At 36.2% G+C, this 16,811-nt stretch overlaps 1 protein-coding gene across 1 annotated transcript in view; it reads left to right on the top strand.

Moving 5' to 3' along the window:
• Positions 1 to 15,669, top strand: part of LOC126809873 (ZZ-type zinc finger-containing protein 3) — a gene marked incomplete at its 5' end in the record, with an annotated part of 30,104 nt that extends 14,435 nt beyond the window's left edge. The window contains 3 exons of the mRNA XM_050534717.2: positions 172 to 297; positions 2,576 to 2,676; positions 15,486 to 15,669. Of these exons, the coding sequence (XP_050390674.2) occupies positions 172 to 297; positions 2,576 to 2,676; positions 15,486 to 15,633 (375 nt within the window). The remainder of the gene's footprint in view (positions 1 to 171; positions 298 to 2,575; positions 2,677 to 15,485) is intronic.
• Positions 15,670 to 16,811: the final 1,142 nt, after the last annotated feature.

Raw genomic sequence — 16,811 nt, 5'->3', positions numbered from 1 at the left:
ACGATTTCTGTAAGTCAATAACTGCCTTTATAAGTACCGTACTATATTAGATCCGCTTTTTTATTTGAAACATCTTTTATATTTAATATTTTATATTAAAGAACTTTTATATTATATATATATCTATTACGGTACTTTATACAAAAAATCTTTTATATCTAATATTTGTAGGATGATGAACAGATTCCTGTTGAATTGAGAAACACACCAGAATATCAGCAACTAGTCAAATTAAAACAATTACGTAAAGAAAAAGTGCGATCAGAGTGTAAAATGTTTCAACATACAGGTTACAAGGTCAGCTTTATTTGAATCTTTTTTTTGGTTTGACAGACGTTTATACTGTTTTAGAGCATCACAAATCTTGCATTGGAAAAGTATATTTAAATGCATGACGTTTTTCCATTATTTTACGTGGCATGGACAATTTGTGGAAATTCAGTAGAATTCACAAACCTTTATAGTGTACAGCTAGACCACTCAGCAATAATGTCAACTCTACACATACTTGATGGCTATGTTTGGAGGATCGTTATCGGAGAAGGTAGACCACAATAATGTAGACCGTTGGGATTACCTACTGTGGGATATCAAAAAATGTTTATGGGATGTAAATGCAAGCCTTCCTTTCCCCATTCTCCCTCCCTCGGGATTACCAATCAAATACTGTAGGACATCAAAAATGTTTATGGGATGTAAATGCAAGGATTCCTTTATGTTTACCATGACTCCCTTCCTCTCTATACACAATTACCCTGTCTGTCAATCTTTCTGTTCAGAATCTGGACTTTGTGACTGTATAAGCACAATTCTCCTGTGAATGAAGGGAGATAGTCTTTTCTGGTAGTTTTCACTTTATACTTTTGTTAGTAAGCTGTGCAACAGATTTCATTTCAATTTTAAACAAAGTAAATGAATCTTGTAGATAATTGAGACCATCCATCTATCAATAGTCAGTTCCCATTATAGTCCGGACGTCAGTGCCGAGAACCCACTTTTTCCAGGGTGGGTGTGGTCGTGTCACCCTTGGGGGAAATTAATTATTCAAGATGGCGGCCAAACATGGCGGGAAAAATACAAAAAATCATTTTTCATCTTCACAAGTCGTGTAATATATCGTTTTATAGGTTTTCGGGGTCGCTGAACACGCATACGGGCATATTTTTAACATCCAGTCTATTCCGACAAAGATATTCAAAATGGCGGCGGAAGTACAAGAATTTCATATTTCGCGATACTAGGTCGTGTAATATATCGTTTTATATGTTTTGGGGGTCGCTTAATGCGAATTCGGACATCTTATCAACATAAGACCCATCATGAAGGCGGAAAATAAAAAAAAAAACAAAAAAACCCCCAAAGTTCACACAGCTGGATTTATGATAAATCATTCCAGAAATTTCAATTTTAGCTAAAACTATAAGTAACAAAAAGATATGATATTTAAAACATATGACCAAAGCAATATTAATATTAGTGTATCATATTGTATCATCTTCATCATCGTCTTCGTCATCATCATCACTATCCTAGCTAGCTGTTCCAGTCTCAAATGAGACGGAATTGAAGCATTTGTCTGAATTCGAACAAGAACAAAAACCAGAACATGATAAATCTGATTTTTGTACAGCCATAACGGCCGCTTTGACATAGCGGCTCAGATTAACACCGGCATTTATAACTTTTATCAGAACATCCGGTACCATCTTAGTACCATCTGGTACCAATCTGGGCACTAGTGAATTTTGGGAGACTGGAAGAGTTCTCACCCCAGCCGTTGTCTAGTGGACTTAAGTCTGGTGGATCGGTTTCGTCCAGGGCCGAAAAGTATCAAGCTGGTAATCGAGAATTTGCAGAAATCAAGCAGAGGCTCCTAAACTTGAGACATTACCTCCAACAGACGAAGCTGTAAAGATGAGCCTGAAACGAGCCTTCCTTGAATTAAAAGTAGCTTTTTAGCCCAGACTTAAGTCCACTAGACTACGGTTGGAGTGAGGACTCTTCCAGTCTTTTCCGCCTTATTTTCCGCCTTCATGATGGGTCTTATGTTGATAAGATGTCCGAATTCGCATTAAGCGACCCCCAAAACATATAAAACGATATATTACACGACCTAGTATCGCGAAATATGAAATTCTTGTACTTCCGCCGCCATTTTGAATATCTTTGTCGGAATAGACTGGATGTTAAAAATATGCCCGTATGCGTGTTCAGCGACCCCGAAAACCTATAAAGCGATATATTACACGACCTGTGAAGGTGAAAAATGATTTTTTGTATTTTTCTCGCCATTTTTGGCTGCCATCTAGAATAATTAATTTACCCCAAGTATGACACGACCACACCCACCCTGGAAAAATCAAGGGGACCCTACCCAACAATAATCCACTGAGAAACATTATATATCAAACAAAAGTATTAGTCCTGTCAGGAAATCTCTGGTCTTATTTATTGTAAATTGCATTATGTTCAATATGTATCTTGTTGGATTATGTACAAAATAATTAATATAATGTCCTGGTATCAATATAAAATCCACGTATATTACTGTATATTTTGTTAATGGTTATTATAGTGTGATAAATGTGACTGTGAACCTATTATTGGCACCAGATGGCACTGTACAGATTGTCCAACAGAAGAAGCTGTAGATTTCTGTGATTATTGTGCTGATAGGTAATAAGGCTGCGGTTAATTAATTGTTTGTTTCTCATGACCTGTGTTTGTGAAATATACATGCTACATGAGGTAATTATTAATTATTGAGATGGAATTTAAAATTTTTAAGTTTAATGCTGTTTCTATTTCAGCAATAAACTAATGTCGGTTACTTGGTCATTGAAAACCAAACGGTAACTGGCGTTTGCGATTTATTCACATTTAATAAAAATTTTATAGATTAAAATATGTTGCAAAATAGCCGGGCATCGGAAGACTTCATCATAATACATGTAATAGGTCTATTCATTCTTGGTATTTCATTTATTTCCCCTACTTTGAAAGAGTAAACAATAAAGTGGGGAACCCTTCGGGACTACATCTTATCGTTAATGCCATCCGGTGCGAATGTTCTTAAAGTGTGAATCCATTTGAATTCATTGGCTTTCCTTACGGCAAAAACGATACCCTAAGGAAAGCCAATGAATTCAAATGGATTCACACTTTAAAAACATTCACACCGGATGGCATTAACGGTGAGATGTAGTCCCAAGCGGTCCCCCACTTTATTGTTTACTCTTTTTCCCCACTGACCCCCTTTGTACTATGTTCTTAAAATTCTGTTAGCTATTTCTCTCGTGAGCACCCCCATTTTTGGAACACATATCATAGACTCTGTTCAAAATACCTGGCAAATTGCCATCAATTAGCCTAAGTAGAGATATCCCGTGACGTCACAATAGGGACGTTCACTACTATTCCTACCTTCGAAAATGAAGTACATCTGTGGAATTTGCGGACAATATCTCCGAAACAACAGAGGTAAAATATGACAGATCGCCTTGTCCTATACCATTTCCAACCATGAGTAACTGGGAGGCTTTTTGTGAAGGAGTTGATCTTTGTCTCGAATTAGAGGCCTGGCCAGTTTTTCGCACATTGAATCGCGATGATTTGGCAGAATCAAACATCAGTAAAGAAGACTGGGTATTTTTACAACGTTTCAATCGCGAAATGCAAAATCAATCTTGTGAGCTCCTTGTTGAATTCAAGAAAGATTTTCCTAGAGCCACTTTTCAAAGTATGCGAAATAGTAGCATAATTCTTAGCCTAACTCAAGGCAGAATATGAAAAGCAGGAACGAGTTCGCAATTAATTTAGTCGGGGTACCCCCACGGCGAAAACTAATAAAAAATTAGAGCATACACGGCAGTGATGAGATTTTGTCCGTATATTCTGAACATGTCCGACGCTATTTTCTGAACTTCCAAAATTGTCCGACCGGGAATATGCGCAATTGGACATCAAGATATGGTGAATAATATTCAAAATTCCAAAATTAATATATTGTACTGAGTGTATAACTACCACTCAACCCGATTATCGTTAATAATAGGCTGGATTGATTAGGTGATTAAGTGATTAACGTATTTATCGTGTTATACTGTCTATACACCCACCTTGATTAACTATTTAATCTGCCATGATTGACTGGCTTAATCTTTTATCGGACAATTCATCAATCTAATCTTAAACAGATGTCATTGCTTCTCCTTTGTCGGGCTATTCATCAATCCAATAAGAGCGATTAGAATTTTAATCACAGCATGTATAAACTAGTCTTAGATGTCACATATCATTAGAGTACATGTATATAACACACCAAATCAATGGATAGTCATTTTGGCTACGATATCTTTTACGTCTTTTAAGGCTCCATATAGAAATTCACATCAACAGTGGCACTTTCAAGCGATCTCGATTGCCGAACAAAAATCGCTTACAAGGCAGTGCTTACGATGAAGCTATGTGCTATGAGTCATGTACGCCATACGCTGAAGGAAGCTAAATTAAATAGTTACGGATCGGCAAACTTTCCTTCTATCGTATTACGAAAACACGTAATTTTATAGGAATATTACTGACAAAAATTTGAACACCACACGGGAATTAAATATGAAAAATAGCGAGGTGTTCCTATTTTAATTACGCGCGGATTTGAATATTTTGTTGACGTAAAGAAAACGATTCTTATTCCGGAAGTTCTGCATTCATTTGCTGCCGTATAAACAAAGACACGTAATGCATATTATTGTGAATTTGATGCCGAAGCAGGAGTTTGTAGGAATGTTACTGAGATAAATTTAATTACCGTACGGGAATTAAATATGAAAAATAGCGAGGTTCACCTATTTTTATTACGTACGACATTTGAATATTTTGTTGACAAGTGATTGACACGTTCGATTGCCGAACGAAAATTGCTTACAGTTACAAGACAGTGCTTACTATAAAGCTATGTGCTATGAGTCACGTACGCCATACGCTGAAGGAATGTTACTGACATATTTGATTACCGTACGGGAATTAAATATGAAAAATAGCGAGGTTCACCTATTGTTATTACGTACGGCATTTAAATATTTTGTTGACACATGATTTTTAATTGTGGTATGAATCCGTCTGTTTATATATCAATAAGAGTTATGCCCCTTTATTTTCGGTAAAATGTCCGACAACGAAAATTTTGAAATCCCATCACTGATACACGCCCATAACCTAATAGAGTTATTTTTAAGCCCTCGTTAGTTTAGAAAACTTTAAACTTAAGAGTTCAAAAGGGTTAGGACCCTTGAGTCAATGCAAATAAGCATAATCATGACGGCAAATTCTTAGCCGAATATCTTTGCACACTTTTCGGAATAATCGACTCCGGTGCCAAAGATCGACTCTGGTCCATCTGTGACGTCACATGTGCTCCGGTGCCCACCGACACTATATATAGAGGGCCATCGCACATCCTCATTTAAGCTGAAGAGTTCGAATAAGAACGAAACTAGTAGCTGAGAGAAATCTAGAAAGGCTGTTCGCCTATTTACAGATTTTTTACTTCAACCCTACTTTGAAAGATTACGAAATGACCTGTTCCAATCAGGTTGATGATTTGTTCTAACATAAATATTTAAAAGCATATCTTTGGATTTTTGAATACAACATTAGTTAGATCATGTCAGTCCAAAGAATTTATTACACACATGTTAGTTTCTCTAACCGTGAAGGAAAATAGTACCAATAACCTGTAGGTTAATTGTCTTTGACCCCATCGGCAAATGGCATCTTGATAAATACTTTTATAATTTTGTTTATCTTCATCAAAGTATGCACATTTATTAGTATCTTTGTATCCTTTTGAATCTGTGTTTATAGAGTGTTGTGGTTAATAAAATACCGTGAAGTAGTGTCAATTAGTCGGTAGGCTTACTTCATGATCGAGACTATCTCATGGCAGCAGTTTTGGAACCGTTGGTCACAGAGTGCTAGTGACGTAAATAAAATATTTTAGCACTAATTTAAAGACATTTACATCTTTCCGTGAATTTTATTAAAATTGACAAGTGCCTTATGAAGTATGTATGTCGTCTTCGGTGAAAGAAAATGCTGCAGAATGACAGATATGATACAGCTTTTTTAACTTCCGGTTTCACGTAATGGACTTCGTATATTTTTTCACGTTCTAGCCTACTAGACTTTACTTATCACCTACTGTGTCATGTTTATCGATAAATAGTCAATTTTAATGCGTCATTTTATTGTTAATATTTGAAGGCAAACAAATATAGTTTTACAAATTTTGCAGGACGAATTTGTGACCTCCCTAAATTTGACCAAATAATTATGGAAGTGTGTAATTATTACGGATGAAAACGGACATGCGGGCGGGTCATGAGAAACAAACAATTAATTAACCGCGGCCTAATAATATTTTAGCACACAATATTTTAATATGTGATACACTTTACATCAGATGTCTAGTCATTAAACAAGCAATGATGACCGGAATTTCCATCTACAGCACCACGTAGCATTTTTATATGCCCACATTGAAATGTGGTTGTATATTGTTGTCGCCCCGTCAAAGTTAATACCCGATTGACTTTAAATTTATATACAGTGTTTAAGGTCATGAGACGAAGAAGCCCATTGATTTTCAACGATTTTCGATAATTACTGCCTGAGTTATGGCCCTTGATCACTTCAAAAAATCTTGTGGACGCTCTAGAGGTCAAAGTTAATATTCTATTGATTTTAAATTTATACACAGTGTTTAAGGTTATGAGAAAAAGAAGCCTTTAGATTTTCAGCAATTTCCAATAAATACTGCCAGAGTTATGGCCCTTGATCACTTTGAAAAATCTTTTGGACGCTCGCCTCGAGAGGCTAAAGTTAATATCTGATTGACTTTAAATTTATACACAGTGTTTAAGGTCATGAGACAAAGAAGCCTATTGATTTTCAGCGATTTCCAATAATTACTGCCAGAGTTATGGCCCTTGATCACTTTGAAAAATCTTGTGGACACTCTAGAGGCTAAAATTATCATCCGATTGACTTCAGATTGATACACAGAGTTTTAGGTCTTGAGACGATCAAGTATATTGATTTTCAATGAATCTTTATGACTTGATCGAACAGCTAAATCAATGATGTTAAAAGTTTCGTATACTAAATGTTAGCATGGGGCAGAACTTTATAAAAACCAAACAAATTCTAATGGTTTTCTGATAATTACTTAATGAGTTGTTACTCTTAATCAGATTTTAATGTATCATAAATGTTTCATTACTGAAAAAAGTAAAAATATGCGACAACTCTTGTTGTCTGCCCGGACGATACAGCTGCTATGGGCGTATGTTTTGTTGCCTGGCAACCTATCTTTAAATGTAGTGGGATTTTAGGCGCATTATTAAATGACTTAAATTGTATGTCCATACACAGTGCCTACGGCCTCTGACCAAGGAGTATAATATTTTTGACACTGTCATTAGCCTTTCTTGTATTTATCATCCTCGACTTTGCTAACTTGTATTTAAAACACTCTTATCTTTCTCTAGTTGTGGGAGATTTAGAGGGGCCTAATAAGTGCAATAGACTATAGGTTCTCTCGTGATATAAAGCACTGTCCGTAAATGTATTTGTTGTTTATTGTCCCCCACCTTTCGAAGAAAGCAGGGGACTATTAAAATGGGTTCGTCTGTCCGTCACACTTTTTGGGACACAATAACTCTCCTTCTAATTGAGCTAGAATGTTCAAACTTGGTGTACATAGGTGTTTATTAGGTCAATACCTTGATGGCGTTCGAAGATGAGCTTTTTCTGCTTAGGGTAAGCAGAGATAAGCAGTTTGATTAGTTATGCTTTGGAACACGATAACTTTAGTTCTAATTACGTGAAAGAGATGAAATTTGTTGTATAGTTTTATTACATCATTTTCTGCTCAGGGTAAGCAGAGCGATAAGCAATTTGATTGGTCAAGTCTTTGGAACACAATACAGTAGAATCTGCATTAAGCAGCCACCCAAGGGAATTTTCACAACTGACCGCTTAACGGGAGTGGCCTCTTAATAAAATTTCATTGCTTTTTGTGCTGACATAAATATTAAATTAAATATTACGCTTGGAAGCCGTAAATTTGGCCGTCGCTGAATCTTGCGCCGAACGAAAATTCTTTACTCAAATCTCGGACATAACTTAACGGGAGTGGCCTTTTCATAAAATCTTGGTGCTTTTTGTGCTGACATAAATAAAATATATCGCTTGAATGCATTGGAAGCGGTAAATTTGACCGTCACTGAATCTTGCGCCGAACGAAAATTCTTTACTCAAATCTCGGACATAACTTCTGTAAACTTGTCATTTTGTACCAACCTTCGATACTACTGTCTACCACTGTGATGCATTCCATAATATTTATCCATTTTTGTGAAGAAAATCGATGAATTCATTTTATTTTATCAAAAAAGCACATGGACAAAAAAAACATCGCTAATTTCATGACCTATTTACAGGGGGTGTAACTCTGTATGTAATATTATAGGAGGCGCTAAGAGAGATACTAGATGATCGTGACAAAACTCGGTACTTTTATTTTATTCAATCAGTATCAAATAATGTGTCGTTACGCGTGAAAACAATGATCAGGTTAGTCGTTTAATAAAACAAAAGATTAATTAACATATAATCCCGGGTTGATTGTTATTTTTACATTTCTTTTTACCTGATCAGTGGGGGTCCAGTTAATTAACTACTACTCACGGGATTAGCGGGGGTGTTACAAAGAACGACAAGATGATATCATTCAACAATGGCCGTTGAATGGGCTATGTTTTGTTGAATTTATTAGTAAAATAGTGACCGCTGGCCGCGTTAGAGGAGTGACCGTTGAATAAAGAGATGAAACAACAGAATTTCTACGGGGGGAATTTATCGTGACCGCTTACAAGGAGATGTCGCTGAATAGGAGTGGCTGCTCATACAGATTCTACTGTAACTCTCATTCTAATTGAGCTAGAATGTTCACACTTAATTGGGGTAGGTGTTATAAGGTGAATGCCATGATGGAGTTCAAAGATGAGAATTTTCTGCTTGGTTATAATTAAGTGAGAGTGATGAAACTTGGTGTATGGTTTCATTACATCAATACCTTGACTTAGTTCGATAATGAGCCCTTTCTGCTCAGGGTAAGCGGAGCGATAAGCAATTTGATTGGCAGAGATTTTGGAACACAGTAACTCTCCTTCTAATTGAGGTAGAATGTTCAAACTTGGTGTAGGCGTTCAATACGTGAATGCCTTGATCTAGTTCGATGATAAACATTGTCTGCTTAAGGTAAGCAGAGATAAGCAATCTGATTGATTGATACTTTGGGCCACAATAACTTTAGTTCTAATTATGTGAGAGTGATGAAATTTGGTGTATAGTTTTATTACATCAATACCTTGACTGAGTTTGATAATGAGCATTTGCTGCTCAGGGTAAGAAGAGCAATTAGCAATTTGATTGGTCAAGACTTTGGAACACAATAACTCTCATTCTAATTAAGCTAGAATGTTCACACTTGGCATAGGTGTTATTACTAATTATTACTAGGTGAATGCTTTGATGAACTTCGAAGATGAGAATTTTATGCTTAGGGTAAGCAGAGATAAGCAATTTGATTGGTTGATGCTTTGGGACACAATAACTTTAGTTTTAATTGAGTGTGAGTGATGAACTTTGGTGTATAGTTTTATTACATCAATTCCTGGACTCAGTTCAATAATGACAATTTTCTGCTCGGGGTAAGCAGAGCGATAAGCAATTTGATTGGTCAAGACTTTGGAACACAATAACTCTCATTCTAATTGAGCTAGAATGTTCAAACTTGGTGTAGGTGTTTATTAGGTCAATGCCTTGACTTTATATAAAAATAAAATGAGATTTTTATACGCCCACATTTTCATGTGGACGTATATTGTCGTCGCCCCCGTCCGTCCGTCCATCCGGACGTCCACAATTGTTTGTGAACAGTCTACAGGTCACAATTTTTATCCGATTTCAATGAAACTTAAAATATAGGTTTATCACCCTAAGATCTCGATTCCTTTCGATATTGGCATATATCGGACCGTAACTTCATGGATTATGGCCCCTGGTTGTACGAAAAATCACGTTTTTGGCTTGTGAACACTTTAGAGGTCACAATTTTTATCCGATTTTGTTGAAACTTGAAATGTAAGTTTATTTGAAATGTAAGTTTATAACCCAAAGATCTCGGTTCCTTTCGATATTCGCGCATATCGGACCATAACTTCCTGAATTATGACCCCTGATTATACGTAAAAACGCGTTTTTTGGCTTGTGGACCCTATAGAGGACATAATTTTTATCCGATTTAAAAAAACGTGTTAATATATCACCGTTACACCCTAAGGACGGCTGAGTTTGAATTTCGTGAAAATCGGCCCAAAACTGACAGACAAAATGGCCGTCCTTCGTTCTCAAATAGTGTAAAAATATGGTATATCAAGGTTGTGGACCCTATACAGGTCACAATTTTTATCCGATTTTGATGAAACTTGAAATGTAAGTTTATAACACAAAGATCTCGGTTCCTTTCGATATTCGGGCATATCTGACCGTAACTTCATGAATTATGGCCCCTGATTTTACGCAATAACGCGTTTTTTGGCTTGTGGACCCTATAGAGGTCATAATTTTTATCCGATTTAAAAAAACTTTTTATTATATCACCGTTACACCCTAAGGACGGTTGAGTTCACATTTCGTGAAAATCGGCCCAAAACTGACAGACAAAATGGCCGCCGTTCGTTCTCAAATAGCGTAAAATTATGGTATATCAAGGTTGTGGACCCTATAGAGGTCACAATTTTTATCCGATTTTGTTGAAACTTGAAATGTAAGTTTATAACCCAAAGATCTCGGTTCCTTTCGATATTCGCGGATATCGGGCCGTAACTTCCTGTATTATGGCCCCTGATCGTACGAAAAATCACATTTTTAGCTTGTGGACCCTATAGAGGTCATAATTATTATCCGATTTAAAAAATCATATTATTATATCACCGTTATACCCTAAGGATGGCTGAGTTTGAATTTCGTGAAAATCGGCCCAAAACTGACAGACAAAATGGCTGCCCTTCGTTCTCAAATAGCGTAAAAATATGGTATATCAAGGTTGTGGACCCTATAGAGGTCACAATTTTTATCCGATTTTGTTGAAACTTGAAATGTAAGTTTATAACACAAAGATCTCGGTTCCTTTCGATATTCGCGCATATCGGACTGTAACTTCATGAATTATGGCCCCTGATTTTACGCAAAAACGCGTTTTTTGGCTTGTGGACCCTATAGAGGACATAATTTTTATCCGATTTAAAAAAACGTGTTAATATATCACTGTTACACCCTAAGGACGGCTGAGTTTGAATTTCGTGAAAATCGGCCCAAAACTGACAGACAAAATGGCCGTCCTTCGTTCTCATATAGTGTAAAAATATGGTATATCAAGGTTGTGGACCCTATACAGGTCACAATTTTTATCCGATTTTGTTGAAACTTGAAATGTAAGTTTATAACACAAAGATCTCGGTTCCTTTCGATATTCGGGCATATCTGACCGTAACTTCATGAATTATGGCCCCTGATTTTACGCAATAACGCGTTTTTTGGCTTGTGGACCCTATAGAGGTCATAATTTTTATCCGATTTAAAAAAACTTTTTATTATATCACCGTTACACCCTAAGGACGGTTGAGTTCACATTTCGTGAAAATCGGCCCAAAACTGACAGACAAAATGGCCGCCGTTCGTTCTCAAATAGCGTAAAATTATGGTATATCAAGGTTGTGGACCCTATAGAGGTCACAATTTTTATCCAATTTTGTTGAAACTTGAAATGTAAGTTTATAACCCAAAGATCTCGCGCATATCGGGCCGTAACTTCCTGTATTATGGCCCCTGATCGTACGAAAAATCACATTTTTAGCTTGTGGACCCTATAGAGGTCATAATTATTATCCGATTTAAAAAATCATATTATTATATCACCGTTATACCCTAAGGACGACTGAGTTCGAATTTCGTGAAAATCAGCCCAAAACTGACAGATAAAATGGCAGCCCTTCGTTCTCAAATAGCATAAAAATATGGTATATCAGAGGTTACAATTTTTATCCGATTTTGTTGAAACTTGAAATGTAACTTTATAACCCAAAGATCTTGGTTCCTTTCGATATTCGCGCATATCGGACCGTAACTTACTGAATTATGGCCCCTGATGGTACGAAAAATCGCGTTTTTAGCTTGTGGACCCTATAGAGGTCATAATTTTTTATCCGATTTAAAAAAACGTATTATTATATCACAGTTACACCCTAAGGACGACTGAGTTCAAATTTCGTGAATATGGCTGCCCCTCGTTCTCAAATTGCGTAAAAATATGGTATATCAAAGTTGTGGACCCTATAGAGGTCACAATTTTTATCCGATTTTGTTGAAACTTGAAATGTAAGTTTATAACTCACAGATCTTGGTTCCTTTCAATATTTGCGCATATCGAATTGTAATTTCCTGAATTATGGCCCTTGATTGTAGGAAAAATCACTTTCGTTTTAGCTTGTTTTCTATCCATCTGTCGAAAATGTGGGCGTATCCTGCCTGGCAGCCGCTGGTTCAAATTCACACTGTATATCAAAGTAGCGTCTTTAACTCAATATCATCCGCAGTCTTCCGGCATTGAAAACACGAATTATTTGTCAATTTGAAATGAAATGAAATGGGGTTTAACGTCCTACTGTTTTGCTTGAACTGGGCTAATGAAGACGAGCATACGCCATACAGTGTGCTATGAAGGAAATTTTGCCCGGACAGCGGCACTACGGCCTACTCTTATATCGAATTCCAACTGTCAAGGGATCTTTTATGTGCACGCAAATGTGTACACGGGACCTCAGTTTTTCGTCTCATCCGAATGACTAGACAGCTGTCCTTGTCCGGCCCTCCGTCCTGCATCACTGACAAGGGGGAACCACGCCGGAAAATCTGGATGAACTTTCTTGGCCAATGCAGGGATCGAACACCCGACCTCCAGGCTAGCGAGCCAGCGCCTTACCCACTTAGCTACGTGATCCCTGTATTTGTCAATTTAAATGAACGTTGAAGTTCATTTTACCGGGAAAAGATAGGCTTGTTCTCTGTCCATCTCTTGCGAAATGTGGGTGTCTCTTGCATGGCGACCACTTTTTTCAAATTCACACTGTATATCAAAGTAGCTAACTCTTTAACTCAATATCATCCGCAGTCTTCCGACATTGAAAACACAAATTATTTGTCAATTTAAATGAACGTTGAAGTTGTGATTTTACCGGGAAAAGATAGGCTTGTTCTCTGTCCATCTCTTGCGAAATGTGGGCGTCTCTTGCATGGCAACCACTTTTTTCAAATTCACACTGTATATCAAAGTAGCTAAGTCTTTAACTCAATATCATCCGCAGTCTTCCGACATTGAAAACACAAATTATTTGTCAATTTAAATGAACGTTGAAGTTGTGATTTTACCGGGAAAAGATAGGCCTATGCTTATGATATCCAAATTGTATAGAAGCCTATAACTACCGTTCATAATCTCTACTTTTCGTCTCTTTAAAACACGAAAGTCAAAAAGTCGAAAAAGTAGAAGTATAGCGACAGCACGCTATACAGCCACAATGAACTCGAAAATAGGAAATTAAGAACTAATACACTGCGATGATAGCGCCCCTCGTTTTATACTAAGTTCTTATTTTCGAGATGCGTTTTGGCTTTTGTACCGTCTTGTTGACTTTCGTGTTAGTCATATTTTTGTATTTATTGATGTGAGTAAGAAGGCATCAACACGCATACCAAGCCATAATGCAACTCGAAAAGTAGAATTTAGGAAATAAACACAACGCGCTATTAGCGACCTATCATTTTGGCTGGCTGTCGTACTGTCGGATTTCGCCACGGAAGTTGTTGCAGTCTCAATTAACCAGGTCACATTTGGATACAAGCAATTCGCGTTAACAAAATAGTCTTTATGATAAAGTCTAGTATTGATGGCAATATTAGCGACCTATGATTTTGGCTTGCTGTCTTACTGTCGCCTTTTCGCCTCGGAAGTTGATGTAGTCTCTACTTTCAAGGTCACTTTTCGACTTTCGTGTTTTGAAGGGACGAAAAGTAGAAATTATGAATGGTAGTTATAGGCTTCCATAAAATTGTAAGACAAAATAAACATTTTACCATTGGTTCACGAATGCCTTTCAGCGCCATTTGTAACAAGGGACTCGAAGGACGAGGCTAGACATATTCCACAAGTCATTCAAACGGTTATGTCATATTCCTATCTGGAGAGCATGCGCAATAAATACTAAATCAGTTTATGTACATTCATATTACATTATCAATTTGTGTTGCGAACCATTTGTGTCAATTTCTAGGTCCTAAATATTAGCGATTTAGCTCTAAATAACAAATACATGTAGATTGTTTTGGGGTGACCTTTTCCCTGTAAGTAAATAATCAGTAAATGTTCATATTTTTGCACCAACATAGATAATTTTGGATCAAATTTTCTTTTAATGATAATTGATAAGTTCGTAAATAGTATTGTACGATGGCTCAATAGGCCATTACTATTTCGATATTGAACCCTTTCTATAGAAATAAATATATAATTGGCAAAAGTTATACAATCGTAATGTGCTCAACAACCCTTGTTTTACTCATGAATATTAATCTCCACAGGAAAAAGTTCCAAAATCATTTAATTGGTTAACATCAAATTGGTCAATGTCAAAGTATATGAGTAAAATAATTTAAGATATTTTATACCCTGGCTTAGACAAGCTGCAGTAGATATTACATCTAATTAATAAACTTATGAATCAAATTTTTTTTATTACATTAAATTGTTATTAAATTTGTTTATTTCTATGTTTAATTTGATTAGTTTTTCTTATTCTCTAATTCAAATCTCATAGAATCCGATTCCAAACCCATCTAGCTTTAGTTTTACATTCTAAATATAGAGCAGTGTAATATGACACTTATACAATACACCATCTGAATAGATAATAATTGGGCGACAATTTATTGTCTTTGAGAGATTGATGACAGGATTCTCTTCAACAAATCTTTGAGGTCACATTCCCAAACTTGAAGAAATCTGACTGATTTCTAATTGGTCTTAAGACTGGTTAGGTGAATGCCGTGACTGAGTTCAATGATTAACATTGCTAGCTAAAGTTAAGCAGAGTTTATCGATTTCATTGGTCGATGCATTGGGACAGGATAATCTTGATTCTATCTGATAGAGAGTGATGCAACTTAGTGTATAGTTGATAATCAGTTAAATTGCTTGATACTTTTGAAAAAAATAAATGTGCACGATTAATTAATATATGTCATCTATTTATTTTGGGATTTCGGTGGGGGACATCAGCCTCACTGTTGGCTTGTTGTTACAGTTATTATGAGTCTTCAAGTCACAATTCAAGTCACAAGCTTCAAGCCATTGATACATCTACAAGAGAACCAGTATTAGATGCCGATTATATGAGATTTATGCCTGGAGATTATAATTATCTTGATCCTAATTATATGCCAGCAAACTAATACTGGTACATTTACTAATAAATATGATAAATGCTATATTTGTGTAATTTTTGTTGTTGTATTAAATCAAAGTACCTCTTTAAACCCCAACATACCAGATTTAAGGTTAAATATAGAGAACAAAAATACATGGGTGTCCCTCAATGACAGTTTATCTTTTCGATTGAGGTAAGGAGCCCTTCTTATGTGTTGATCTGTAAGAATATCAAGGCTTAAATATCCATTAGACTCGACAATTAAATGGTGGAAAAAGTTTTTTTGGCAAAGAATAATCCAAATACAACACATACAAGCTGATAATGGATTCTCCTTCAATCAAGTCACATGAAAAACAAGGTTTCTTAAAATAGATTCTTGGATAATGGGGTAGTTTACTTTCGATAAAAATGTTTTGAGATGGATTTGAAGCAATCCTTTGATAGATGAATTGGTTTGAATATATTATGCATCTCGCATTTTGTAACTATGGCTGTTACTCACTGTAAACAAACTAAGCTGTACTTTGGTCATTTTGAGACTGACATGATTTTCATTTTGATGGTTACATGTGCACTGTGAAGAGGAAACCTTCTGCCTGCTCTTCTTCATATTCCAACTTCCAAGGGATCTTTATGGACTACCAATTTGTACCCTGGACTTTCTCTAACCAAACAATTGCTGCAGACCCCCTTTTGAGACAAAGCAGCACATGTGCTATAATAGTCTTCAACCCAACGACTTTATTCACTGGCATGGTTTTGTAGGATACGAAGTATTTCATTCTCTTAAAGTTACTGATAATCGTTTGAGGGATTTTTAATAGCTTGCTAAAAGGAATATCAGTCCAAACATGGTTCAGCTCCATGCAGTATTTAGAAAGATATGATGAATTGAAAATTTGGCATCCTCTGCAGATGATATAAATGGGATATGGTCAAAACAAGCCAGCACGACTTATATTTTTTTTAACCAGCGGCTGCCAGGCAGAATACGCCCACATTTTCGAGAGATGGATAGAGAACAAGCTAAAAAGAAAGTGATTTTTCCTGCAATCAAGGGCCATAATTCAGGAAATTACAATTCGATATGCGCAAATATTGAAAGGAACCGAAATCTTTGGGTTATAAACTTACATTTCAAGTTTCAACAAAATTGGATAAAAATTGTGACCTCTATAGGGTCCACAACCTTGATATACC

This window comes from Patella vulgata, chromosome 1 (assembly GCF_932274485.2).
Source record: "Patella vulgata chromosome 1, xgPatVulg1.2, whole genome shotgun sequence".
NCBI classification, from domain to species: domain Eukaryota; kingdom Metazoa; phylum Mollusca; class Gastropoda; family Patellidae; genus Patella; species Patella vulgata.
This window is presented reverse-complemented; position numbering and strand designations above follow the sequence as displayed.